The sequence below is a fragment of the Carassius gibelio genome, chromosome B21 (assembly GCF_023724105.1).
Source record: "Carassius gibelio isolate Cgi1373 ecotype wild population from Czech Republic chromosome B21, carGib1.2-hapl.c, whole genome shotgun sequence".
In the NCBI taxonomy this organism is placed as follows: domain Eukaryota; kingdom Metazoa; phylum Chordata; class Actinopteri; order Cypriniformes; family Cyprinidae; genus Carassius; species Carassius gibelio.
This window is the reverse complement of record NC_068416.1, coordinates 13,042,531-13,069,669: the sequence shown is the minus strand read 5'-3', so window position 1 is coordinate 13,069,669 and position 27,139 is coordinate 13,042,531. Positions and strand designations below refer to the sequence as shown.

At 37.7% G+C, this 27,139-nt stretch overlaps 2 protein-coding genes, 1 long non-coding RNA gene and 2 other non-coding genes across 7 annotated transcripts in view; 1 reads left to right on the top strand and 4 right to left on the bottom strand.

The window, feature by feature from the left end:
* The window catches only part of LOC127985654 (beta-galactoside alpha-2,6-sialyltransferase 1), a 40,185-nt gene extending 27,074 nt beyond the window's left edge, over positions 1-13,111 (top strand). For both annotated transcript variants that reach the window (XM_052587696.1, XM_052587695.1), the window contains exons 7-8: positions 9,386-9,560; positions 9,638-13,111. In XM_052587696.1, the coding sequence (XP_052443656.1) occupies positions 9,386-9,560; positions 9,638-9,915 (453 nt within the window). In that variant the 3' untranslated portion in view covers positions 9,916-13,111. The remainder of the gene's footprint in view (positions 1-9,385; positions 9,561-9,637) is intronic.
* Positions 3,518-19,150, bottom strand: LOC127985672 (uncharacterized). The gene is made up of 3 exons (XR_008160680.1): positions 18,715-19,150; positions 14,183-14,239; positions 3,518-3,889 (listed from the first exon to the last, which is right to left on the bottom strand). It is a non-coding gene; the product is annotated as an uncharacterized LOC127985672 (long non-coding RNA).
* Positions 13,242-13,313, bottom strand: trnad-guc (transfer RNA aspartic acid (anticodon GUC)). The gene has a single exon. It is a non-coding gene; the product is annotated as a tRNA-Asp (tRNA).
* On the bottom strand, positions 13,997-14,068 carry trnad-guc (transfer RNA aspartic acid (anticodon GUC)). The gene has a single exon. It is a non-coding gene; the product is annotated as a tRNA-Asp (tRNA).
* A 1,493-nt stretch (positions 19,151-20,643) lies between the features above and the next one.
* On the bottom strand, positions 20,644-26,858 carry LOC127985662 (uncharacterized). Of its 2 annotated transcripts, XR_008160676.1 has the most exons (6): positions 26,679-26,858; positions 25,435-25,563; positions 25,008-25,132; positions 23,992-24,823; positions 23,629-23,859; positions 20,644-21,740 (listed from the first exon to the last, which is right to left on the bottom strand). XR_008160676.1 is itself a non-coding variant. In XM_052587713.1 (4 exons), exons 3-4 carry the CDS (start codon positions 23,713-23,715, stop codon positions 21,156-21,158), a joined length of 672 nt encoding a protein of 223 aa, XP_052443673.1. In that variant the 5' UTR covers positions 23,716-23,859; positions 23,992-24,823; positions 25,008-25,369; the 3' UTR covers positions 20,644-21,155. The 2 variants fall into 2 exon arrangements, 1 of the variants encoding a protein (XP_052443673.1); XM_052587713.1 differs by lacking the exons at positions 25,435-25,563; positions 26,679-26,858 and having other exon boundaries at positions 25,008-25,369.
* Positions 26,859-27,139: the final 281 nt, after the last annotated feature.

Sequence of the window (27,139 nt, the reverse complement as noted above, 5' to 3'; positions counted from 1 at the left end):
TGGTGTAATGATTCAGTTCGACTCCCAAGACAAGACGATGCTCACCCGACTGGCCAATAGGAACGTGGCCCCGCCCATGACACAATTCTCACAGTGAAAGCAAAATCCTGACACGAGAGCAAGAAATTGCATCAAGAGCAAAGAAAAGCGTTTCGAGAGAAACACTTTTTTTTTTAGAGAAAATATTTTCACACTGATAGCAAAAAATATATATTTGAGAGTTTTTTTCAAAGTATTTTGAGAGAGATTTTTTTTCTCAGAAATAATTAAAAAAATTTCAAATGTATATTTTTTTATGTTCTATGAGAAAATACTTTCTCTCAAAACTTTTTTTAGTCTCAAATATTATTATTTTTTGCTATTGGCATGAAAACTTTTTCTCTCAAATATTCTTTTTTCTCTCATGAAATGTTTTTTTGCTATCAGTGTGATAACTTTTTCTCTCAAACTTTTTTTTTTCTCTCAGATGTTTTATTTTCTCGCATGTAATAAAGACACAATTCTAACTCCATATACGTCATTTTGTCAGCGTTGCCCAGCCCGGATACAACACTCCATGCTACAATACAGTGCGTGATACACTGACGCCAAATGCTCTTAGTATTATGGAAGGCAGACTTAGGGAGCTGTTGCAGTTAGGAGATGGCTTTGCACTTACAATAGACATATGGACAAACTGAAGAGGTAACAGCTTTCTAGGTGTTGTGGCAAGTTTCGCTGATGAAGTGTTCAATGGTCACAATGTGCTGCTGTCCTCTGAACACCTCAAAGGACACCACACAGCTTAGAGTTTAGATGAAAACAATGCAATTTCATTGTTGAAGGGAGAAAAACAACAACAACAAAATGATAAATAAAAAAAAAATAAAAAAACTCAAGTAGGACCCTGGATTCTGTCAGGCAGTCGTGGTTTTCGTAAAACTGCACGAAGGAGTGGAGACAAAGGAATCTTTTAATAAACATAAACCACTAAAACCATTCCAAAATAACATCAATCCAAGACAAAGACGATAAAGAAACTGAGGGATTGTAAAGGGACAGACGGGAACAAACAGAAACCAACACGTGACAGTTACCATAATTATTTTAAATAAATAGCTTGTTCCATTTTTTACAGTGTTGTATTAACTTCAGAGTTCAACTTCCAACAGATATTAATTTTTTTTTTTATTAATTTGACAAAAACACTAAAACCCTCTGCTCTCAGACACTAGAATATGGAAATACAGTATATTTTACTGTACGTTCTGTTGCAGAATGATCTAAGTTATGTTCTTCCTCCGTATTTTTGACTTGTTTTTTCAGTACAAATGCCTAAAGATTCTTAAATAAAGATACATTTATACAAAATGACATGAGATACGAAGTATTGTGTGAAGTGATTTTGTGATTAAAACAAGAACTAATATCTGCCATTTGGCAAAATAATCACCTTAATGTAATTAACAAATTAATAAAAGGGAAGTTTTAATAACTCTTTGATAAATACTTGTTATTGTTTTAAGTATAAACTCATTTAAAGGCTTCGTTCATCGAAAAATCATAATTATGTTATTAATAACTCACCCTCATGTCGTTCCAAACACGTGAGACCTCACTACGGAAACACAGTTTAAGATATTTTAGATTTTGTGTGAGAGCTCTCCGTCCCTCCATTGAAACTGTGTGTACGGTCTACTGTCCATGTCCAGAAAGGTAAGAAAAACATCATCAAAGTAGTCCATGTGACATCAGAGGGTCAGTTAGAATTTTTTGAAGCATCGAAAATACATTTTGGTCCAAAAATAGCAAAAACTACGACTTTATTCAGCATTGTCTTCTCTGCTGTGTCTGTTGTGAGAGAGTTCAAAACAAAGCAGTTTGTCATATCCGGTTCGCAAACGAATCATTCAATGTAACCGGATCTTTTTGAACCAATTCACCAAATCGAACTGAATCGTTTTAAACGGTTCGCGTCTCCAATACGCATTATTCCACAAATGACTTAAGCTGTTAACTTTTTTAATGAGGCTGACACTCCCTATTACATTTTACAAGACTTAATTTTACATTGGCATCATAAATATATCTTGATTGAAAGATCAATATTTGATATTTGTATTGGAAAATGACAAAACAGAGGAAGATATTCATTTACTTCTTTTGCAATGCATTCAACTTTTAAAGCTTTGTGCTCTAATTTAAAACTTTCTTAAGGCATCAATTTGTATAAAGATCAATGAAGAAATTTGTAAGACCTGTAAAATCTGCAGAAACCCTTTTGTGTATGGTGTTTGTAATGTTACAAAACTTCATATTCACGGGAAGGAGGAGGCAGGAACCGGCGGACAATCAAAATGAGAGCTTTAATACCGTATTTTCCGGACTATAAGTCACACTTTGGCTGGTCCTGTGACTTATAGTCAGGTGCGACTTATTTATCAAAATTTATTTGACATGATCCAAGAGAAATGAACCAAGAGAAATTAACTAACAGAAAACATTACCGTCTACAGCCGCGAGAGGGCGCTCTATGCTGCTCAGTGCTCCTGTAGCATACACTGAAAACATAGAGCGCCCTCTCGCGGCTGTAGACGGTAATGCTTTCTCTTGGTTCTAAATAAATGCGACTTATAGTCCAGTGCAACTTATATATGTTTTTTTCCTCATCATGACATATTTTTGGACTGATGTGACTTATACTCAGGTGCGACTTATAGTCCGAAAAATACGGTAATAAAATAAACACAAATCAGAACGGCAGCCCCTCACGGACAACTGCCATGCACAAACAAAATCAAAACACAAACTAAAGCCCAGGCCTGGTCCTCTCTGGTCCTTCACTGTCGTCACTCCTGTTTTAGATCTCCTCCGTGGGACTCGAGACCAATGGGTCAAGCAGGTGTCGCTCATTTCTCAATCACTCTACCGCCCTCGCTCCGTTCCCACGGCTCTCGGCCCTGCCCCACTCGTCACATACCCCCATCGCAGGCCAGGGGGTACTCCCGAGACTGCGCTCTACTCCCCCCCACCACCCCCCCCTCCCTGCGGGGTTAACCGCTTATGGTGACCTGTGGGGACCTGGGGGTAGGACAGACGAGGCAAAAGAAAAGGAGATGGAAGGATGAGGAGCGACAGAGACGAGAGAGAATAAAAATAAAAATTCCGGTTCCCTGACGCACTGCCGCTCGGCCCTCCACCAGCTGGGTGATCTCCTCCGAGGTGCCTGGCGGGGCACTGGACAGTGACGGCTCCTCCGGTTTTGGGCAGCCAGCAGGAGTCCCCCGTTCCCTGCTCCTCCCGATTCCCTCACGGATGGCAGCCGCCCCTCCACATCACGGGCAGCCGGCAGTGAGCTCGCCCATCCCCGGCAACTCACTCCAGCCCACCGCCTCGAGCGTCCATTGCGGCACACTTCCTCACCTGCTCAATGGCACCGCGGATTCACCACAGCGGCAAGGGATCTTCAGCAGCGCGTCCCTCCTTCTCCCGGGCTTCAGCACCAATGTAACGCTACAAAACTTCATATTCACGGGAAGAAAGAGACGGGAACCGGCGTACAATCAAAATGAGAGCTTTAATAATAAAATAAACACAAAACAGCGCGGCAGCCCCTCACGGACGACTGCTGCGCACAAACAAAATCAAAACACAAACTAAAGCCCAGGCCTAGTCCTCTCTCGTCGCTCCTGTTTTAGATCCTTCCATCTCCTCCGTGGGACTCGAGACCGGTGGGTCGAGCAGGTGTCGCTCATTTCCAATCACTCCACCGGCCTGGTCTGTTCCCATGACTTTCGGCCCCGCCCCACTCGTCACAGTGTTGTTAATGTGTCAAATATTTACCTGTATCTGACTGAGGATCTTCTTGGGTACCAAGGCAAGGGCACAAACAGTGTAGAAACAGTGGTCTCTACAAGAACAACAAAATAGCAAATATTACAAAAAAACACAAATCAACACACACACACACACACACACACACATGCATATATATAACAACTAGGGCCGGGACTCGATTAAAAAAATTTATCTAATTAATTAGAGGCTTTGTAATTAATTAATCGAAATTAATCGCATTTTAATCGCATATAAATATTTGACCTGAGAACAGTGAGAAGTATTTTTTTTTCACATGGATTTATAGTATACCATTGAATAATGACTGAATACATAAGCTTAAGCAACAAAATATTGTTTATTTTTGTTCAACCAAGTCTAGCAGACCAGTGCAATTTTTGCCATGAAGTGTAGCAATAGCATATTTAGAAACAATTTAGAAATAGTACATTTCAGAAATTCAGGAAGCTTATAGGTGCTGGAACCTTCTGTAAAGTGTTTTTTTTATATATATTTTATATATAAATACTGTCAATTACATTCAGAACATTGGAAACACTGACTATTAGAAAACATCTCTCTGTTGCTTCAGAGGCCATAACATACTAAGTCCAACTCTCAATAACCTTGGCCAAAACAATAAGGAGTTCAACATAAACTGTTGCACCAACAAAATAATACATAGTTCAACATAAAGTGTAAAGTCCACGCTAGCTGCTATATGTTTTGCGTTGAGGTTATACTTGATACTCGATGTGCTGCGGTGACATGCGAACGCTAGTTGGTGCTCCAGTATAATCAGTCCGCCGAAACTCATCCAGTGACAAAATAAGTTATTAAAAATGCGGGAATTTTTTTTCTGTAATTAATTAATCTTAGTTAACGCGTTATTTTTTGTGTAATTAATTCATCTCAATTAACGCGTTAAAGTCCCGGCCCTAATAACAACTATGATGTTCCTATTGTAAAACTGTAGTAATCTTGCTGTTCTTGGCAGATTGATATTCATTTATAGAATGATATTCGTTCCCATTACAGTAACAATGGATATTTAATTTTTGTGACATTTTTTAAAGGTCCTATGCAGTGGTGGACAGTAACGGAGTAGCTTTACTTCGTTACTGTACTTAAGTACATTTTTCAAGTATCTGTACTTTACTGGAGTAGTTTTATTTTGAGTGACTTTTACTTTTACTTCACTACATTCCAAACCATAAAATCATACTTTTTACTTCACTACATTTCATAAAACATATCGTTACTCCCTATAATATATCACGTGCTCCGACACGCAGAAGCGGTGCCTGATTCATCATAAACGAACTGAGTCTTTTCAAAATAAACTTTAATCAGATCGTGAATCGCACCAAATGATTCGTTTAGGAATTAGAATGATCCGATTGCAGCTGTTCTGGAGTCGACCACTCACTGATTCAAATGAACCGTTTAGTGCGAGTCCCCAGAAGTAAGAACCGGGAGATCTTGTGAGCGCGCGTGCGTCTGATGTTGCTAAAAGTAAGTTATTAATGTCGAAATTTAGGATTAATTATTGTAACTGAAAATCATATTTAGTTCAAAATTGTCAGTTGTTTGGGAACTAAATCCGTTGTAAAGAGTGATCTGTTTAAGCCCACTGAAATGCTCGAGTGCAGACGCATCAATTTTAGGTAAAAAAAAAAAAAAAAAACTTTAAATAACACAGATTAAATACAATAACTCATGCACGTTCAAATTCCCCGCTGCCCTAATGTTAAACAGTTTTATTAAAATGTCCTATGTGACGTCTGTTTTTATATTGTTTATCAACAGTAACGTTATACATATGTATATATTGTTTGGATTAACTAGACGAGTAGACCGACATAAATGTTTATTCATAACCGTACTGAAAATAAGTAAATATTGTTAGCTGATGCTAACTGTCTAGCTAAGATTTTAAATTTTTTATAATGTCCAAATATTTTTATTCAACCACCTATATATATATATATATATATATATATATATATATATATATATATATATATATATAGATTACACCTGGGTAGAAAAGAAAGGATGTGATGTTCAGAACATGGTAACTACTGTAATTATCAAAGTGGGAAGAGATGCACCCCGTTTGGCCAGGGTTTGAGAAAGAAAAAATCATTATGAAAATATAATTATATTTTCCTTAATGTTCATCCTAACTTCAGGCCTTATTATCATGTCATATATAGAGTTACAGTACAGACCAAAAGTTTGGACACATCTTCTCATTCAAAGAGTTTTCTTTATTTTCATGACTATGAAAATTGTAGATTCACACTGAAGGCATCAGAACTATGAATTAACACATGTGGAATTATATAAATAACAACAAAGTGTGAAACAACTGAAAATATGTCATATTGTAGGTTCTTCTTTTGCTTTGATTCCTGCTTTGCACACTCTTGGCATTCTCTTGATGAGCTTCAAGAGGTAGTCACCTGAAATGGTCTTCCAACAGTCTTGAAGGAGTTCCCTGAGAGATGCTTAGCACTTGTTGGTCTTTTTGCCTTCTGTCTGCGGTCCAGCTCACCCCTAAACCATCTGGATAGGGTTCAGGTCCGGTGACTGTGGAGGCCAGGTCATCTGGCGCAGCACCCCATCACTCTCCTTCTTGCTCAAATAGCCCTTGATGCCTTCAGTGTGACTCTACTTTCATAGTCATGAAAATAAAGAAAACTCTTTGAATGAGAAGGTGTGTCCAAACTTTTGGTCTGTACTGCAACTGTGATGTTCTGTAAAACAACAAACTTTAAAATACTTTGTTCTTACTGGTGAAAATCAGATGGTCATCTCTGTTTTCTCTCAGGTACATCACAGTGTAAGCTTCAAAGTTAACATTACTCTCATCAGCGTAGTCCATATCAACAACAAAAATATATCTTGACTCCATATAGTGGTTATTTTGGAAAAAACCCCGGGTATTTTGAGCAGTAGGATTCTAAAAAGAATATGTGCTGATATAAAATTAAATTAAGTAGCCTATATAAAATTGCAAACATCTATCTTTCAGTACTTTTTTACTTAAGTACATAAAAAATCGAGTACTTTTGTACTTTCACTTGAGTAAGATTGAAAAAGGAGTACTTTTACTCTTACTGGAGTAATATTTTACCATATGTATCTGTACTTTTACTCAAGTACTTGACTTGTGTACTTCGTCCACCACTGGTCCTATGACATGAAAATTTCACTTTCTGAGGTTTTTTAACATTAATTTGAGTTCCCCTAGCCTGTATATGGTCCCCAAGTTTCTAGAAATTTGAATCGGTGTAAATTGAGATTTTTCTATCTTTCTCTGCCTTTTAGAAAATGGAAGCTCAAACGGGCTGATCTTGAATCTCCTCGTTGTGACGTTGTAACGAGAATTGTTACCTCCCCTTTCTCTGCTTTGCCCGCCCAAATATTTACATATAATTCAGTCACAATGTCAGCACAGGCGTTTCTAACAGACTTTTATGATATGGATTCGACGGCACCGCCACAAACAGTGAGTAACAGTGTTCATTAATGCCTGATCTGTGATCAGTGATTTCTAATGGGTAGCTAATCATTCAAGTTCACACAGACTTTCTTTCGAAATCGTTTAATACTGTTTATGCATCAGTGAATCAAGCCAGTGACTAAACGATCAACTTCACGTTGTTTCTCTTAGTAGCATGAAACAAATCTGTTATTTAAATTGTGATTTAACTACAGAGAGCGATCAAAGAACGCTCGCTTTTTTCCGGAGCGGTTACACATCGCGAGTATATCTGCACACTTGCCCAAACTGACGTTACAATGAATGACGCTGTTATGCTGCACAACGGAGCTCTTACTGTATTCATGTATTTGCTATTAGCTGTGTTGAAAGCATTTCGTGAGATTAGGTGTTGCAATAATGACGAGATCACTGCATCCACGCGATAAACAGACTCTGTCTACTCAATGCTCATCACTGCAGCCTTTCATGTGATGGGGAAAAGATCGAAAAAATTATTATATAATCAACACTTCCACGATTCGTTAATCTCGACAGCTGTAATAGTAATATATATATATATATTTGAGAGGGCTTTCACATGTAATATGCATTTCGAATGCAAAGATGTCAGCCAATCACAACAGTTGTCGTTTACTCAGAGTCTCACAGCAGACACACCCCTTCAAACAGAGCATTCAAGCCAGAGGGCTAATGTCAGGATATAAAAATGCTTTTTATTTCTAAATTTTAAATGTAAAAATCATACTAACAATATAAATACACCTAAGGAAACATTAAAAAGCATTTAAAGAAAAGGAAATAATCCATGTCATGGGACCTTTAACTACGGAATACATGTAATCTCTTTACAAAATTGAAAATAATGGTTACACCCATTCATAATTTCGCTTATAATCAACAGATTATGTCAATGATGACAAACAATACATAGTAAATTACAAAACGAAAGTTACAGCTATGTTCATTCACAATTTGGCGTGCAAACAGATCAGTCTACGATGAATTATAGCAAATAAAACCTGACAGAGTATAGCTTGGAAACTATCAACGTTTACTGATGTGCTGGGAATTAGTTGAATTTAACAACCGAGGCAGATCGCAGCTGTGTTTTCTTCTTTAATTATTAATTTAAAAAAAAAAAAATTTTGGGGGGGGGGGATGGAGAGAGGATAAAAATAGTGAATTCAAATTTCCCGGGGTGCTGAAACATGGAAGAGTGCCACGAGGGGGTTAGTGGCCAAAATAATATTGCATCCATAGGGGGTTAGTGCTACTTTAGGGCTGTTTAACTGGGGTTCAATTCGCCAGAGATGCAATGTTTTTTTCAATGTGTTTTTCTTGGTTTTACCAGCATCTCATTCCAGTACACAGCCATTTATTTAGAAAGTACAAATGTTGTAGCTGGACAAAATAAATATTGGAACATCACTTAGAAACAGTTAATTTCGTAAAAATATATTTTAAGAAATAATTATAATAAATACCTATAATTTATAAGATTGTATATATTTTTTTAAATATCAATTCTAAATTAGAATTCAAATGTAAAATTATAAAATACACACATTCTAAAATACTGTTAAAAATGTTGGCTTAGAGAAATACATTTATTTAAATAAAATAGATTAAAGAATTATTGTGTACATGTGATTGATCACTGAGATACTACTATAGTTTTTTTTTTTTTTATAGATTTGGTTAAGTTTTTTTCAGCTTTTTATGTCAATTTTAATTAACGTTTTTGTAATTTTTATTACTTTTTGTTGTTCTTAAAATTTATATTACTTTTTTTACTATTTACTTCAAGTAATGAAAATGGTTTAAATGGTTTTAGTTGAACATGATAACCCTGATAGAAATATACAATAACCATAATTTAATTTCTTCAAAACTATTTCATGTTGATCCTAAAATAACATTTTAAATTGTGAAATTTGAAAAAAAGAAATTATATCTAAAAGAATAATTACATTATACACAATAACTGAAGTTTTGTAAACATTCCAGATTTGATCATTTTGATTTATGTATTTGTCCTTTTATTTTTCTTTTCAGTGGTTCAACAAGACAGATTACCCTATATTTAAACAGTATCAGCGATATCGACGCTTACACCCTCAACAGCCATTTTATATTCTGCACCCACGAATGGAATGGCAGCTGTGGCAGCGAATACAAGACAATATGGTGGAGACGATACAAAAAAACCCACCCTCATCAGGCTTGTTGGGTAAGTTATACGGAGTTAGAAAAAACAAACACCAAAATTTTAACAACAACAAAAAGTTTCAAATCCTATCTCTGTAGGCACAGTTTTAATGATGTCCCTGTGTGAAGTGGTACATGTTTACGAGTTCCTGCCTTCGCGACGGAAAACCGAGCTGTGCCACTACTACCAGCGCTTCAGTGATGCAGCCTGCACCCTAGGTGCCTACCACCCTTTACTCTACGAGAAGAACCTGGTAAAGAGGATGAACAAGGGGTCTGACCATGACATTTACACTCATGGCAAGGTCACTCTCCCTGGGTTCATGACCTTTGACTGCACCAACAGTTCCAATTCCAGCTCTCTGTCAAAGAAATAATCTGAGGGTAAAGTGTTTTACTTGGTACACTTTCAGAACGTAACAGTAAAGTGCATAACTTAGTCTACAACTGTAACAAGTAAAGTCTGGTTTTTGAGTGAGATCAAGAGTTGGTTCACTGGTGGAAAATAACAACATAACACACTAACGATTGCTTCCTGAAGGGAACTGAATTCACACTGACACAAAATGCTGAAAATAGTGGCAAGTTCTGTATATGTGTAAACTACTCTCCATCATTCGTTAACTTATCCCATAGTGGTAAATTCACACTGTTTGCTGTTAACTTACAGAAAAAGATCTCAATGCCACTTCTCTGCCTCTCATTTGAGATGCAACCACTCAAAATGACTTTCAAGCACTGGCTGACACATTACAGCACTGATATCAAAAGAACTGGAATTTACAATCTAACAAACATACAGATTATTAGACAAGAACGTAGCCAATATTCTGTCCATAAACATGTAGCGTGCAAAACTCTTGTCCAAAGCTGGCCTGCTGATTCCATAATGTGCAGGTTTTCAATTTATGCAACGCAATCCTAACACATCATCCATGCAATATTGTTAATGATTTGCCAGCAGACACATGCCATTAGCAAAATAATGCTTTAAATGTATGTATTTTATGAAAGCTGTATTTCAAGGCCTGGAGATCTGTATGCATTCAGTATTTACACTGTGACGCCTTTCCTCTCACAGCACTCTGTAACCAGTTGTAGGGCCGTGGAGAACGTCCTCGCATGCTTTACTGAAATTGCACTATATCATACCTTTGGTAAACCTGTATTTAGTTGTATTTATGAACTTACCGAGAAGAAAACACAGAATGTGCATGTTTGTCCTGTTTTATACAGATCTGAATTCAGTTTAGGTTCTTAAAACATGAAAGCTAACACCCTTATGCATTTCGAAGAGAAAAAGGTGTTTATTTTTCATAGTATTATTTGATTCTGTTCAGATGAATCCTGAATGATGCGAGACAGGGTCTTTCAATATTCATATATTAATTAGTCTAAAGGTTAACATGAAATTGCTTGTAAAATCAAACAACTTTTTGGTCAACACAAATGGTTTGATGTTGGCTTTACAGTAGAATTGTGAATCTTAAATGTGAATTGAGTAAAAACGTATTATTTTACATTTCAACATTTTAAAGCTTATATTCTCTTTCATGTAAATGGGTAATTTGTAGCATACAGCAGATTAATATTATGAATATATATATATATATATATATATATATATATATATATATATATATATATATATATATATATATAAGAGTTATCAACTTAGCATAGAATGTATTTTTGCTCTGACTACAAATAACTGTTTGTAATTTATAAAACTATGCTACTGTCCGCAAACTGGACTGCTTCAAGTATAATTCATCATGTAAAATAACTTTTGTCATGTTTTACATGGGTAAACCAATTCAGACTGATCAAACTAATCTGGGCTATGCACATGTAAACAAATGTTATATGTATAGATGTTTTAAATGTTTCTCTGATGCAATGGTTTTTCAAGAATCTTCCCTTTAAGCATTCTGATTTACTCTCTGTTGAAATTTAAATGCCAAAGTTGTTGTGTACACATACTAATGATTCAAATGAACTGTTGGACTCGATAGACTGTGATAAGATTGTAAAATGAAGCATAATTTAGCAGAACCTTTGTGCTTTTTTGGATAATATGTTACTTGGATGACATCTGATGTCCTTGTTTTACAGCATGATGGGAACAACCACTTATTTATTATATGTTACTGGAACACATACAAATTTATCTTAGTCTGGCTTAAAGGGAAACTCCACCCAAAAATGAAAACTTTGTCAATAATCACTTACCACCATGTTGTTCCAAACCTGTAAAAGCTTTTTTCATCTTCAGAACACAATTTAAGATATTTCGGATGAAAACCGGGAGGCTTGTGACTGTCCCATAAACTGCCAAGTAAAATACAGGTTCAAGGTTTAGAAAAGTCAATCTGCCATCAGTGTTTCCACCCTAACGTTATGAAGTGACGAGAATACTTTTTGTACGTGAAATTTTTATTTTATTTATTTATTCAACAATTTGTATCCTCTGTGTGTCTCCGCATCACCGTAGAGCCATTTTGGAGAATATCTGCTGAATGCAAGCAGCTTATGCTATTCTGTGTCAAGGATACATTTCTATGTATATTTACACTTTGATTTGAACGAAAACAGCGCATCTGTGCAACTCGACTGACTCAAAATAGCATACGCTGCTTGTGTTCAGCGGATATTCTCCAAAATGGCGCTACAATGATGCGGAGACAGAGGATACAAATTGTTGAATAAAGTCATTATTTAAGTTTTATTCACGTACAAAAAGTATTCTCGTCCCAATCATTATGTTACAATTTAAACACTGATGACAGATGGACTATTCTGTCGATGTCTTTCTTACTTTTCTGGACCTTGATAGTGTAATTTACTTGTGTACTAGTGTAATGGGACTTTCAAAAACCTCCCGGTTTTAATTGAAAAAATCTTAAATTGTGTTGTGAAGACGAACTAAGCTTTAATGGGTTTGGAACTAAATGGAGGTAGGTGATTAATGATAAAATTTTCATTTTGGGATGGGGCATCCTGTTAATGCATGGTTCACAAGGCTATTACTGGCTAAACAAGTTGGACATTGTGTGTTCTTTAAAGGCGAACATGGATATCTAGCTCTGTTGACTTGCTGGTGTAACCTGAGATCTGACTAACAAATCTCATTACGAATGGCACTGATGTATTAAAAAAAAAATCAGTTTGGCTGGTTCACAATTACAAGTGTCTGGAAATACCTGTGTGCCACCATAACTTTGTCAAGCATCACTGTTTCAATTTATATGCTCTATGCAGTTCTGCACAGTAGCATCTTCTAAGTGTAATGTGATCAATTCTATAAGCTGGCAAAGACAAACTTGTTTCCCAAAACAAGAATTAATTTATAAAATAGGCACTTCTGCAACTGGTATCATGAACATACAATGTCAATTATTGTACTGCTTTAACCTTAATTATATTAAATTTGTAAATTAATTTGAAGTATTATTACAATTCAACATGTACATATTCTTAAGCAACATTATATGGCTCCTGGCAAACTTACTGTAATAACCCTGCTTGTCATATTGGCACTTCACTGATACAATTAAAAGACTTACAAACCAACTACTGCTTACACTGTAGATTTTTCTCTTTCTTCCAAGGGTTTCAATATGGTGTAATACGACAAAAACGAATAAATCCTCTCAAAATTCATGGCTACTTTACAGATAGAAAATGAAAAAAACGATTTGGTCTCCCCGTCGGGGAATTGAACCCCGGTCTCCCGCGTGACAGGCGGGGATACTTACCACTATATTAACGAGGAGCGCCATAATACTTTACAGCTGATTAAATCTGAAATACATAGTAATAACATAGTAATAAGCATTGTAACATGATTTTGTTTATAAAATACAATTCATACATTGATTCTAAGTTAAGTTGTTAAAGTTTAATATTTGATCCATGTTATTTTACTTAATCTTACGGACCTGGAACTCGCAAAGTGTCAAGAAAGACTTGTTCATCTGGCATTGTTCAGGAGTTTGCGGTGTAACAAAAAGAAAAACAGCTAAATTATTTTTCTAACAGCCAGTAGGTTTTATAAAACCAACACACACACAGACACATGTGGACCCCTCCCCCACACACATAGATTTTCTTAACTTAAATGGGAACAAAGTCCAGGTGTTGTATTGTTACCAACTGTTTTATAATCACTGTTTTTTTTTAGGTATGTGTTCACATATATATTTTTGTGTTGGGTTTGAATTTCCACTTATTATTGTACATTTTATGCAAACATATTTAAGTAGATCTCTGAGGCAACTCATGGAGTCAATTTTATTGTATATTAATGTGTATTTGGCCATATTATTTGGATGATAATTAAAAAAGTAAGAAATCAAAGAAGTTTATTAATAGTCTATACTGTAATAATATTATTACAGTGTTATTACATGTTAATAACATAATATTAACAAGGACACACTGGCAAAAGCTATGCTTCTCCCCGTCGGGGAATCGAACCCCGGTCTCCCGCGTGACAGGCGGGGATACTTACCACTATACTAACGAGGAGTGGCTTAGTGGTCACATGGTCCAGGCCGTAAAATACCCACAGGTAAGACAACTGTATTATATTTGTGAATGTATAATGTTTCCTTAGTGAACTATCAGAAGGATGATAATTACCTTTTCTACACCATACAAAGAACTGAAGAGGAAATGGTAGCCTTCTGATGTCATTTCCTGTAAAATAAACATGACATTTTGTTACTGCTTGTCATTACTAGCAAGTCTTCCAGTCAAAATATTTAATTTGGTTTACTAACGGCACAAAAATAGGGCAGAACAAACTATTCATGATCACTTATTAATAATGTAATTATTAACTGTTGCAAGTTTTAATTTACTAAATTAAAGTGCAGTCACTTTAGCAATATTTCAGCATAATTTTACAGGGGATAAGGGCCCAATGTTAACAGTTTCTTGATGTAAGAAGCACATCTGACACAGAAGTCACTTTCAAAGCAAGCAGCCTTCTACAACTAGAACTAGAAGATGAGGGAAATCTATCTGTTTGAGGACATCTTTGCCCTCACGCTACACCCCCCAAACACATGGATTTGTATTTCATTTCAAGAAAAGAAAATGAAAAAACATGCATTCAATGTAATTAAAGTATTTTAAAACAAACATTTTTTAATTGTATTTTAATGTAACTTAATCTAAAAGGCATTATCTCCAAGATGATAATCTGTTGAATGATCATGTTCATACCATACACACTTTATAAATGTTGTTAATTGACCTTTCAAGAGTTTTATTATTATTAATAATGTTATTATAGATTACAAACCGTATTTCTCACTAGAATGGTAATGCGTCTTGTTACATGGACTAGTGCGACACCCAATGGCAAAACAGTGCTTTAAAAAAGCAGTAGTTTTTAACTTTTAAACTGTCTGGAGAGGACAAAAGAATACTTTAAATGTATGAAATAGCCTCCCCACCACCTTATTGTGCGTTACATGTTTAAAATTTGTAATTTGACAGCTTACCCTTTCGTAAAAAAAAAACTAAAAAAAAAAAACTAAACATAACTCCCCAGCGATGACGCACTGCAGATGCAACCGATTCAATCTGTAGATCTTACAATATGACTTGCACACAGTAATAACTGACTTATATCGTAAATTCTAACAATATTAGCATTAAATTGGAGTTTATTTACTACACACGTAACAATATTTCAAAGCAAGTGCTTTGAAAGCTAGCTAGCTTGAGTGTCGAGACCTTACTACAAATATGAATTATTTATAGAAATAATTTCTCCTGTCATAAGCGTTAAGTGGTTAGATTAACTTGTGCAATTAATACGTTTTTTTACACAAACTGACCTTAAAATTATTTTAGATATACAAACAGGTGTCAACAGTTAGGTTGGATGAAGGTTGGAAACAGGAAGACTAGGCGTTTCTCAATGTCAAGGATACTTCCTTGGTAGGACTGATCCTTCCAAGTCACTTTCTTCAGAGGCTAGGTGAGATTCCTCTTTAGCATACGGAGAACACGTAAATGGAACAGGCTAGCAAGTGCACGTAATTGCGTCATTACGTCAGTGAAAAGGTCCGTTTGAATAACGCTGTGAATGGTATCATTAAATTACTTTGGACAACTTAACTAGTTATTTATAAAAGAGATGCCGTTGACGCAACCAATTGTTAAAGGGGGGGTGAAATGCTCGTTTTCACTCAATATCCTGTTAATCTTGAGTACCTATAGAGTAGTACTGCATCCTTCATAACTCCAAAAAGTCTTTAGTTTTATTATATTCATAAGAGAAAAATAGTCTGTACCGATTTTTCCCGGAAAAACACGAGCGCCTAGAGGCGTGACGTGTGGGCGGAGCTAAAGAATCACGAGCGCCAGTAGGCTTTTGCGTAGAGAGCGTTTGGAAGCTGTGACATTACCGTGAGGAAAAAACCATCATCCAAAACAAACCATGGCTAACAGACAGATTCAGCCGTTTATTTATGATCCAGAATCAGATCCCGAGGCTGAAACTGAACGAGAGCAGCAGCAGCAACGACTCGCTCCGAGCGGGGCTCGAACCCGGGTCTCCGGAATGGGAGGCGGACGCACTAACAAGGAGGCAGAGATATTTGAAGCAGTTTTACTCACCGCCTGCGGTTCCAACACACGATCGTGACCCTTTTTCGTTGGGATTGCATCATCCTTAAGAAATAAACGATACGCAAATCCGTCGTCAAATTGGGCCTTGTTTGTAAAACAAGCATCTTCGAAATGCAGGGAACAAACACTTTCGCAACTCCGTTGATGCTCTGTAAAAATAAACTCCATCCACTGGTCCCTTAATGCTGTTTTTTCTTTGGTAATCTGTGCAGGGTTGTCTTGCCCTGGCAACCAAAAACACACTCCTTTTGTGACATTTCGCGACGCTCTCGCTCTGATCAGTGAAGTCTGTTGTGCTCGAAGTGCTCTGCTATACAAGAGCGCGCGCTCTTCAGGGAGAAGTGCCCTTAAGACCCATATAAGGAAATTCCGCTCCATCTAACGTCACACAGAGCCATACTCGAAAAAAACTTTCCGAAACTTGTGACAAACCGGAAGGAGTATTTTTGGAACAGAAATACTCCTTCAAACATACAACTTAATTTTTGAAACTTTGTCCATGTTTAGCATGGGAATCCAACTCTTTAACAGTGTAAAAAACTCAGTATGCATGAAATAGCATTTCACCCCCCCTTTAAATGACAGGTCCGGTTCAGTTAACCATTTGTATTTGTATAATTTACAATATCAACAAAGTAGTAATTTGTACTGGCATTTAAACGTCAAACTTTACTTATATTTACTACAGTTATAACAAATGTTTGGTAAAGTAAATAAAAACCATTAACGTTCGACATTTTTGAATTTTTGAACTAACGTTAGATAGCAAAGCTGCGCGCATAGGATTGTGGGTGATTTGAAAGCGCGAAGGATACACATAAGCATCCTTTCCTGTGTATGGGATATTCTTCGAACGAAGGACTCAGTCCTTGGTTGAAATTCCGAGGATCCTCGACATTGGAACAGTCCTTCGACGGATGTCGATGACGTAGCATCCTCGAAATACTGGCTTCCGAGGATCCTTCCTTGACATTGAGAAACACCTCTAGTGTGCAGGGGCCCGTTCTTCGTACGTCGCTTATTACATCCGAGATCAAATGACACATTTTATTAGAATTTTTTTCATGATTCCCAATTAATTAGATTCACAATTTATAATAGTTGTGCAGCCTTTACATTTTAATTTCAGTGTAGAAATTATCTATTCATTTCATAAGGGTCAATATCATGTTATCTGCATCTCCTGCGCTCCATCAAGCCCCGCCCATAATATCATCATCACTCAAAATAATGCACGACTCTATTAACTTATCTGTATAGCATGTGTGTAAGACTCTAATACAATTATGAAGTAATAATTTTATGACAAATAAATATTCCAGTGAGTAAAACTGGCTGTCTAGTAGGCTGTTATGGACTACACAGCATTTTTATATTATTTTTAAATATATTTTTTAATGATTATTATTTTAAATTATTGTCCCTGGATCAGTACTATACTCTTGTAATAAAGTAGCGGTGGTAGCAGACATATTTTGAGTATCAGTTCTGGTTGAAAAGAAGCGATCTAATCCTGTTTACATGAAATAAGCCTGCTCCCGAGCAGGTTTAAGCTAATGGACATGTTGCTATGACAGCAGCTCAGGGATGAGCTTCGAAGAACCAAACGATCCAAGATCACGCCAAATCGTCAACAATCAAATCCAGCTAACTGTGTTTAAAGAGCACCAATAGGGCTTGGGCGTCGTGACGTCATTACTTGGCGTGGCCGCCACGTTGAATGCTTCCTTTACTGCCACACGGACTACTGCGCAGTGTTTAGACATACTCCCTCTCATCCGTGTGTCTTAATTTGATGAATTAAAAATCTATTTTAACCAGTTTCAACCGTTGCTGTATTGTGGGGTGTAATAGCGGAACACATAATAGCCATGGGGAAAATAAAATGAGAATTGATTAACTTTACACCGCTTTCCTGCTTGGAGGCGCGACTATGGAGACCATAACATCTGAATATTAATTTATATAGCTTAAGTCAACATTGAAAATAAGGGAAATTTCTCGAGTTACTCATCCAAAATACGGGAAATTACAACATTCATCTTTTTGTTGCTATCCCTCTGCTGACAGCAACAATTCGTTCTATAAAACTGCTGCATTAACTAAAGTTAAGCGATTTGTGAAGCTAGGTCTAACGTTACTTTAGTTACAGATTGGCGTGAAATCATGCTCTCACAACAACCACGCTATCTTAAAAAGCCCAACATCACGCTAAGGTTGCTTTCAAGTAATCAAAACGATGCTTTGAAAACATCTGTTTCGCTGGAAGGACAAGGAGTAGCAACAGGACAACAACACAGAGACTTGACAGGTCTGATGGAGGGGCTAACGGGATATTTTACAGGAAAATACTAAAACGGGAAGACAGCGGGAAAATAGCTCAAATACTTGAGAACCCCGGAAAGACGGGAGGGCGGACAGCTACTAACTACACTTTTGAAACACATTGTTAAAAGTCCATGTGTGAATGGTTGTTAGCACTAAGGGTTACTAAACTAGCAGCTAGGTAACGTTAGAGCGCAGCTTACCGGATTACCGTATACTGTTTTGCCGCTGTTCCGTTTCTATGATTTGCAGCTCCTGAACCCATCCATTTGTGAACTGTACATGAGACTTGACTTGTAGCTTTGGAACTATTTTGAAGTGTAGGCGCTCACAAAACAAACAAGGTAAGTTAGCCGAAGATATCTGTAATGCGTCGGTACTCCACTATTTGTTGGGAATTTCATATGGATCCAAACCGTTAATATAGCCGATTTTGTCCACATACCGGTCCCTGGCACCCCCATTTAGCGTATCCCTATAAATCCCACAACCTTTTCGCGGTTTTGACATCTTTTTTTCTTTCTACCAACTCTGCTCTTCTCGTTCAACTGGCTGTATGTTTACATTCGCGAAGCTGGCAACATGGCCGCCACGTCCCAGAATGCAACTTGGCGCCCAAGCCCTATTATGGCATTTAAAATGTTCCAAATGTTGTTTTAGAAGTCCCCAACAACAGTTCTGCATGCATGTAATGACAATGAAGACTTTAGTTTTCTTATAATATGCATTTGTTTTTACCTGCTTTGACAGCGATTCTCAAATGATTCGTTTAGTGATTCAGGGGAAGTCGTGGCCTAATGGTTAGAGGGTTGGACTCCCAATCGAAGGGTTGTGGGTTCTAGTCTCGGGCCGGACGGAATTGTGGGTGGGGGTAGTGCATGAACAGCTCTCTCTCCACCTTCAATACCACGACTTAGGTGCCCTTGAGCAAGGCATTGAACCCCCAACTGCTCCCCGGGCGCCGCAGCATAAATGGCTGCCCACTGCTCCGGGTGTGTGCTCACAGTGTGTGTGTGTGTGTGTTCACTGCTCTGTGTGTGTGCATTTCGGATGGGTTAAATGCAGAGCACAAATTCTGAGTATGGGTCACCATACTTGGCTGAATGTCACTTCACTTTCACTTTCACTTTTCAAAACCCCGCCTTTACATGACGTTAGCGAGTATAGTTCATATTGTAAAAGCACAATCAGTCTTTGTTTTCGTTAACTCGATGCAAATGCTCATCCTTGGGCAGATGAAAAAAGTTTGCTTTTGAGTCGCACTTCAGAACACAGCGTCTCGTCGCCATGATGTTTTCTAGTTTTCACTGGCGTCTTGGACATAGACAGTAAAAGAAGGTCTTGGAGCGCAATAAGTGGGCGTATCGTATTCAAATAACTTGACAAGTTGACGTCATCTAGTCAGAGAAAAAGCTTCGGTCTCACCGATCTATAATATAGATCAGTGTTCGGTCTTCTGACGACTCATAAAAATGACTCAGAGTCGACTCTTACTTTTGAAAGACAATAACTTTATATACGGTGCACCGTCATATTTCAAACTTTGCAGGATGTTTTTGTTCACTTAGGTCATTGTTACACACTACATGAAAGGTAAATTTCAAAATTCCATGATGGGTGCTCTTTATAAATGACAGAAATATACGTCTATGTGTCGGTTATGCATGGCCTAATTACCCTTAGGAAAATAGTATTTTGGGACAAAATATTACTATAAAAGTACTATAAGACTACTATAGAAACACTATAGCAGCTCTAGGATATTATAGAGGTATTACAGAACATAACATACTTCTGTGATGTTCTGTAATACCTCTATAATATTTTTAAGCTGCTATAGTATTTCTATAGTAGTCTTATCGTACTTCTGTAGTTTGTTCCAAATTACTATAGGCCTAGTATTCCTATAAGATTACTATAATATTTTGTCCCAAAATACTATAAGATTCCTATAGTACTTTGTCGTCATGTCCACCACCGAATCGGCTTCATTAGCCTACAACTTACGGTTTGCAAAGATACAATTATTAAATTACTGCAAACCTTTAATCCATCAATATTTATGTTCTATTATGCATTTTCCTTGTTATATGAATAACATAAATTCATGAAATAATATATATAGGCAGACACACAGTAATAAGATTTATTCAAATGTTGATTTCGACATTAGTGAACATCACCATATATATGATTTGGAAAAATAAATAAATAAAATTATAAATGAGCATTTCTAAAGACAGTTCATCTTTTACCTAGAATTTCACAAAAATATTAACTTGTTTTTCAACATCTTAGTGAAAGTGCACACAGTGAACGTTTCAATGGCAAGAACAAAAACAATGTCCTATTACAGATGGAAAGGTAAAAAAAAAAAAAAAAAAAAAGATGTGCAATCTAGCAAGTGCACACATGAACTATAAACAGTACTAAAATGGAAGTGGTGCCATAACATCTCGGTAATTAATCAGACACCACCATCTTTTGTGTGTGCATTTGAGTATGAGAAGTTTGTTTGCATTTTTTTTTTCTTTTTGTGAGAGAAGAGGCATTGACATAGAATGGAAGTGTTAATGTAACACGAAAGGAGTAGACGTGGAAAAGGATGATTTTGACATTAAAGAGTCTGTGAGGAGCCAATAATTTACTGATGAGTTAACTTTAAGAATTTTCTGTCGCGTTTCTGATTAGGCTGAGAGATGCACCGTTTTTGGGTGCGCAATACATGATGAATTCTTATCCTGTTAAATAATTTCACCATGTACACAAGTGATTTCTTGCACTCTTCCCTGCTACGCACTACTTCCCGGCACTCACTGACAGCCTCCATGCTGCTAGTAAATAATTTCTCTCCCAGGCCAACACTGTGAATAACACTGCTGATGTATTTCTGGAAGATAGACTCCAGGGCTGTGAATAAGTCCACCAGGGCAGTGCTGGGCACTTTCAGACCCTTCTCTCCTAAGACGAGGTCAGTGTACTGTTTGTCTTTAAGGAAAGTATATCTACTATCAGTAGGAACACGTGTGCTAAGAATTGTGCACTCCTTACAGGGACCTTCAGGATCAGTACATTTTCCCAGAACCTTGTCAGCGATGTATCCAGCGATGTAGACCAACACATATTCATCATGGTCAAAGACTGGAGATGATCGTGCTGAAGGCTTAGTCAGTAGATCCAGGACAACTTCAGGTGGGCCGATGTCAGACCTCAGGACAGCATCACTGCTCTAGAAATGAAAACAACAAAATATAACAATGACAAATGCACTGACAAAAAAAAAAAAACGGTCAAAAATACAAGTTATGATTAGGTCATTATTACGGTCACAAAATCGTTCAAAGACAATACTGTCAATAATTATGTTGTGTGCTAGATTGAAAATCCTCAGTTCTGTCTTTTGGTCTAGACCTGATGTTCTTGGAGAGAGTTGGTACTGGCTGAGCACTCTCCCTCAGAGTTTCCAGCAGTAGACAGCTGGTCCCTGCTGACTCCTCTCCCTGACTTCTCTGACTCACACAAGAGATTGTCTCTCTCCCTGACCTCAGTGCAGTCCATTGAAACTTCTTAAAGGGGGGGTGAAATGCTATTTCATGCATACTGAGTTTTTTACACTGTTAAAGAGTTGGATTCCCATGCTAAACATGGACAAAGTTTCAAAAATTAAGTTGTACGTTTGAAGGAGTATTTCTGTTCCAAAAATACTCCTTCCGGTTTGTCACAAGTTTCGGAAAGTTTTTTTCGAGTATGGCTCTGTGTGACGTTAGATGGAGCGGAATTTCCTTATATGTGTCCTAAGGGCACTTCTGCCGGAAGAGTGCTCGCTCCCGTATAGCAGAGCACTGAGAGCACAGACATTCACTGATCAGAGTGAGAGCGTCGCGAAAAGTCACAAAAGGAAGTGTGTTTTTGGTTGCCAGGGCAAGAAGACCCTGCACAGATTACCAAAAAAAAAAAAAACAGCATTAAGGGACCAGTGGATGGAGTTTATTTTTACAGAGCATCAACGGAGTTGTGCAAGTGTTTGTGTTTGTTCCCTGCATTTCGAAGATGCTTGTTTTACAAACAAGGCCCAGTTTGACGCTGGATTTGCACATTGTTTATTTCTTAAGGATAATGCAGTGTGTTGGAACCGCATGCGGTGAGTAAAACTGCTTCAAATATCTCTGTGTTGTTAACTTAGCTATCGGTGCGTAAGCACATCAAGTAAACAACATGCGATGTTGTCATCAAACTGCACTTTCCACATATACAGCTTGTGAAAAAAAAAAAAAAAAAAAAAGAGATGACAAAGTGGAACTTAGTCATTTTCCAAAACCGCTAAGCAAATATATACAGTTTCAGTACATACCACTTAGAGACGTTGTTGCTGATGCTGCTCTTGTTAAATTTCAGCCTCTGGATCTGATTCTGGATCATAAATATACGCTGAATCTGACTGTTAGCCATGGTTTGTTTTTCCTCACGGTAAAGTCACAGCTTCCAAACGCTCTCAACGCTTCTTTAGCTCCGCCCACACGTCACGCCTCCAGCCGGTCGTGTTTTTCCAGGAAAAATCGGTACAGACTATCTTTCTCTTATGAATATAATAAAACTAAAGACTTTTTGGAGTTATGAAGGATGCAGTACTACTGTATAGGTACTCAAGATTAACAGGATATTGAGTGAAAGCGAGCATTTCACCCCCCCCTTTAATGAAAGATAGAAGATAATTAAGCGTTATTAGTTCAAATGTAATTGGAAAGTAGGGAGTGCAATAAAGCAATAACGATAATTATCGCAATATAATTTTTCTCGATAAAACGATATCAAGAGTTCAAAAAATGTTCGATGTTTATGCGCCAAAAGCGGAACGACTCGAAATGTTCACCTTTATCATGATATGTTCTGACAATAAAGAGTAGTTTAAAACCACAATTAATGCTCTGCTTTCTACAACTTTCACTTAGGAGCAAAAATCTGACTTTAAACTTGAAAGAAATAAAGATTTGACATTCATCACGATAATTATCGATATTGACTAATATAAAAAAATGTATTGTGATAATTTTTTTTGCCCATATCGCCGAGCCCTATTGGAAAGTAAAACATATTCAACATAATTAATAATTACTCACCACAATCAGTGGCCACTCTACAGTAGCCATGTTCTTCCATAATGCTCTCAGGGTCAACATTGACCAGGGGACTCTCTTGAGAGGCATATGCACTGAGCTGCAACAGAAACATGTCAAGATCTTGTTCACAACTGGTCTTTTCGGAGTTGCTGAACATCAGTCCTGTGGCCACAGCTCGGTATTCACATTCAAACTGAACGGAGTCTGGGTTGTCACGATTGCCCGCACGGGCTGAAACACACACCAACATCGGTTTTCAAAGTAAGGAAATTAGACTTGAGTCAGACTTGGCAATTACTATATATGGATAACATTGAATAAATCACATGTATGTATTATGAATATAAAGTGTATTTAACATACCTCTGATACTTGAGTAGGCCTTTTCCAGGCAGTCTTGATTAAGACGATTTGTTAAGAGGAAGGACACTGGATGACGTCACGCCAATTGTTCCGGATGTTTTTTATGAGGTGAGGTGGATCCCAAAGGCAAAACACTCTGATGCCATCAACACTGAAGAATGGCTGTTCCTTGGTCACTCCAAGGCGATTAAGCATGGCACGGTTCCCAGCATCCTGGTCACATATAAACACCAAGCACTCCATTCCTGCTTTCCTCAGCTCGCGGATTCCATCAACAAGCATCGAATGGAGTCGCGTGTGTGGTATGGGCCCACTAGTAAAACAGTAGCCAAAGAGCTGCTTCCACTTTGTGAACAGGCCTCTTACCATAAAAGCAGAGGCGTAGTTGGCCACATAAGGGGTGCGCTGACCTCTGCCGAAGTCCTCAAAGCCCTCAACCCTGTCAGCAGCTTTGTCATAGTGCAATGCTTCTTTTAATGACATCTCGTCTGTGATGATGGCACACAGCTTCTCGATGGGCTTGGTGGTCTCCATGGCCTACTTCATGGTGGCTAAAACAGTGTTATTGAAACCAGTTTTGAAGTCAACAGCCTGGATGGTTTTTTGCAAAGTGCAGACAGAGGGCATAGAAAACACTCTGCAGAGAAGCCGATAACATTTTGGACTTGCGTGCCACAGGGACAGGAAGAAAGCTTTATCCTGATGTCTCCCTCTTCCATTGTTGAAGGCCCCGCTACAGCTTCCTCAGTGCACTGCGCCCATGATGAAGGCCCCGCTACAGCTTCCCCCGTGTGCTGGTCTTTGGAGGGAGGAGGAACATGACTCTGCTTGCCTGACACACACACGCACACACACACAAACTAATTAAATATAATTTCACTGCAGAACAACATTAATAAAATTTCTGATATTATTGCTGTAAAACATAAGAGAAGTCTGAACTTCCATCTTTTAGAAATAGAATCAGTCTACCTGACTATATATATATATATATAAGAAATAAATGAGCATCTTACGTTTTTTACGTGGCAACTCCTGGCGTGTCTTCAGAGGTTTACGCTTCCTCTCGACATCTAGTGGGGGAGGTGGGTTAGGGGCCTCTATTTTTGTGGGCACAGCATCCCATTTCAGCCCACCATGGCTGTAAGACAATGACATGATTTGTAATCCTCAACCTAGTAAACTATTTTTAACCACATCAGGACACTGTCAGAGGATGAGGGTCCAGTCATTTTGAATAATGTACTCCCAAATGCTGTACAGGTATGTCAAGTGTAGTAGATGGGAGTAGGAGTTTAGAAAAAGGAGAAAAGGAAGTAAACTGCAGTTTAGAATGAGATGAGATGTTAGAAGGTACTTTAAGATGAGCGAGACATTATAGATAGAAGAGCTACATATTTAAACATATTTTCAAAAAAAATTACAGTTTTATATTACACATACACATCAGATGGTCTTTTGAACTGGCTGCTGTGGAAATGGGCACTGCACACCCTGTAGGTCCGATGCAGCTGATCCAAAGGTATGACATGAAGGGATGCATTCCTTAGATTTTGGACCCACCTGGCACACCTGCAATGTATATATGAAACGTGATGAATACATGTGAACAAGAAAATATCAGTGCACTTTATGCAGAAATGCAGAGACTAGGCTATCTGCATATTTGTCTGGTAATTGGTAACACCATTAATGTCCATGCACTTGGGTGTGACTGGAGATAATATAATATGAACATTTTGGAAAATTGCATTGATCTCAGACCTATTGCCTCTTTACTCTAGTTGTCATTTTCCACAGTACATTTGATGCTATTGCTCAAATGCACCTTTGCAATTGCTGATAGACCGTGACTGTCGGACACATCATTGAAGATCACAGCATTAACTTCTGTTAAACTTAAATCTATTTATAATGCGTACATAAAATGGCATGGCACCTGGTGTGCTTTTTCATGTAGCTAAAGCACACACGAGATAGCAATTGCTATCTGGGTGCTAACACTTTGCCTCAGTTAAATGTACCATTCATTTCGGTCAAGCATTAAGCAAAATTAATTAATCACTACTTCTCCTCTTGCACATCATCAACATAGTAGATTGTTATCTCTGTTATTTGATTTTAAGCTGGTGCGGGTTTTAATCAACTCATGCAAGCATATATCATTTAGCATTCCCTGCTAAAAGAAATTCCCGCTAGGTTGAGCCTGAAAATTGTTAACTTTACCACTACTTCATCCACCGCACTCAAAACACCAATTTTATTCTTAAAAAAAAGCATGTCTATGCTATGGAAAATAAATGTGATCTAATAATACGTCAATCATTAGTTTATAAGGCAAACTTGACAGAGATGCACTAGCCTAACATTCATGCAGATTTACCAACGCTGCTGTCATTCAGAGACTTAGGTCTCTGCAGAGCAAAAGTGGGCGTTTATCACCATATGGGTGTTTCGAAACTGCTGGGTGTTTCTGAATCATGCAATCTAAATTATCCCCCTTACCCAACCCCACCCCTAAACCTAACGTCACTATTACATCAACTAATCAGGTATCATGGTGTAAAAACACCTTGATCTCGTAACTCCCATTACTTTCCTGCAGAGACCTATACTTGGTCATTCACGTTCAACATTCAAGTTAAATCACGACATCATTAAAATATTTCCACTTAAATGAGTTATACCTTTGTGCATCCTTTGGAAATCGATGAAATGCCAAATCGCTTCTGGTGGATTGGTAATTTTTGCAATTTATTGCAGAACACTGCTTGCGTTTTGACCACTTGCTCATCTTCTTCACAGTTTGGTTGTGACGTTCGCGAACGAACCGATTCTTTTGAACGGCTCATAAACATCAACGATGGGAGCCGAGTCGCGGCTGGAGGGGAGCCGTTCTTTCTGTCGTTCTTTTTACCTATGCGTGTTTCACACACAGATGCACACAAATGAGCTCCTCCGCGAGACAGAACAGTTATAGGGGCAGGTGCGCACCCAGCGTGTGATATTAGTTATTAGTTGTGTGCACGCATATCAGTTTTGCACAGACATTCATTGCAGCCCACTTTGTTATTGTTCATTGACTTAAAGGGGCTGATGTCCTATTTGCAAAGTTTACAGTAGTAATAGTATGTAGTATGTAGACATT

Bases quoted from the DNA above. Each gene is read 5' to 3' on its own strand.
- LOC127985662 (XM_052587713.1), bottom strand. From the start codon at position 23,715: ATGCCTCTCAAGAGAGTCCCCTGGTCAATGTTGACCCTGAGAGCATTA. The intron at 21,741-23,628 runs GTGAGTAATTAT...TTTCATTTCTAG, and splicing joins TAGAGTGGCCACTGATTGTG to AGCAGTGATGCTGTCCTGAG.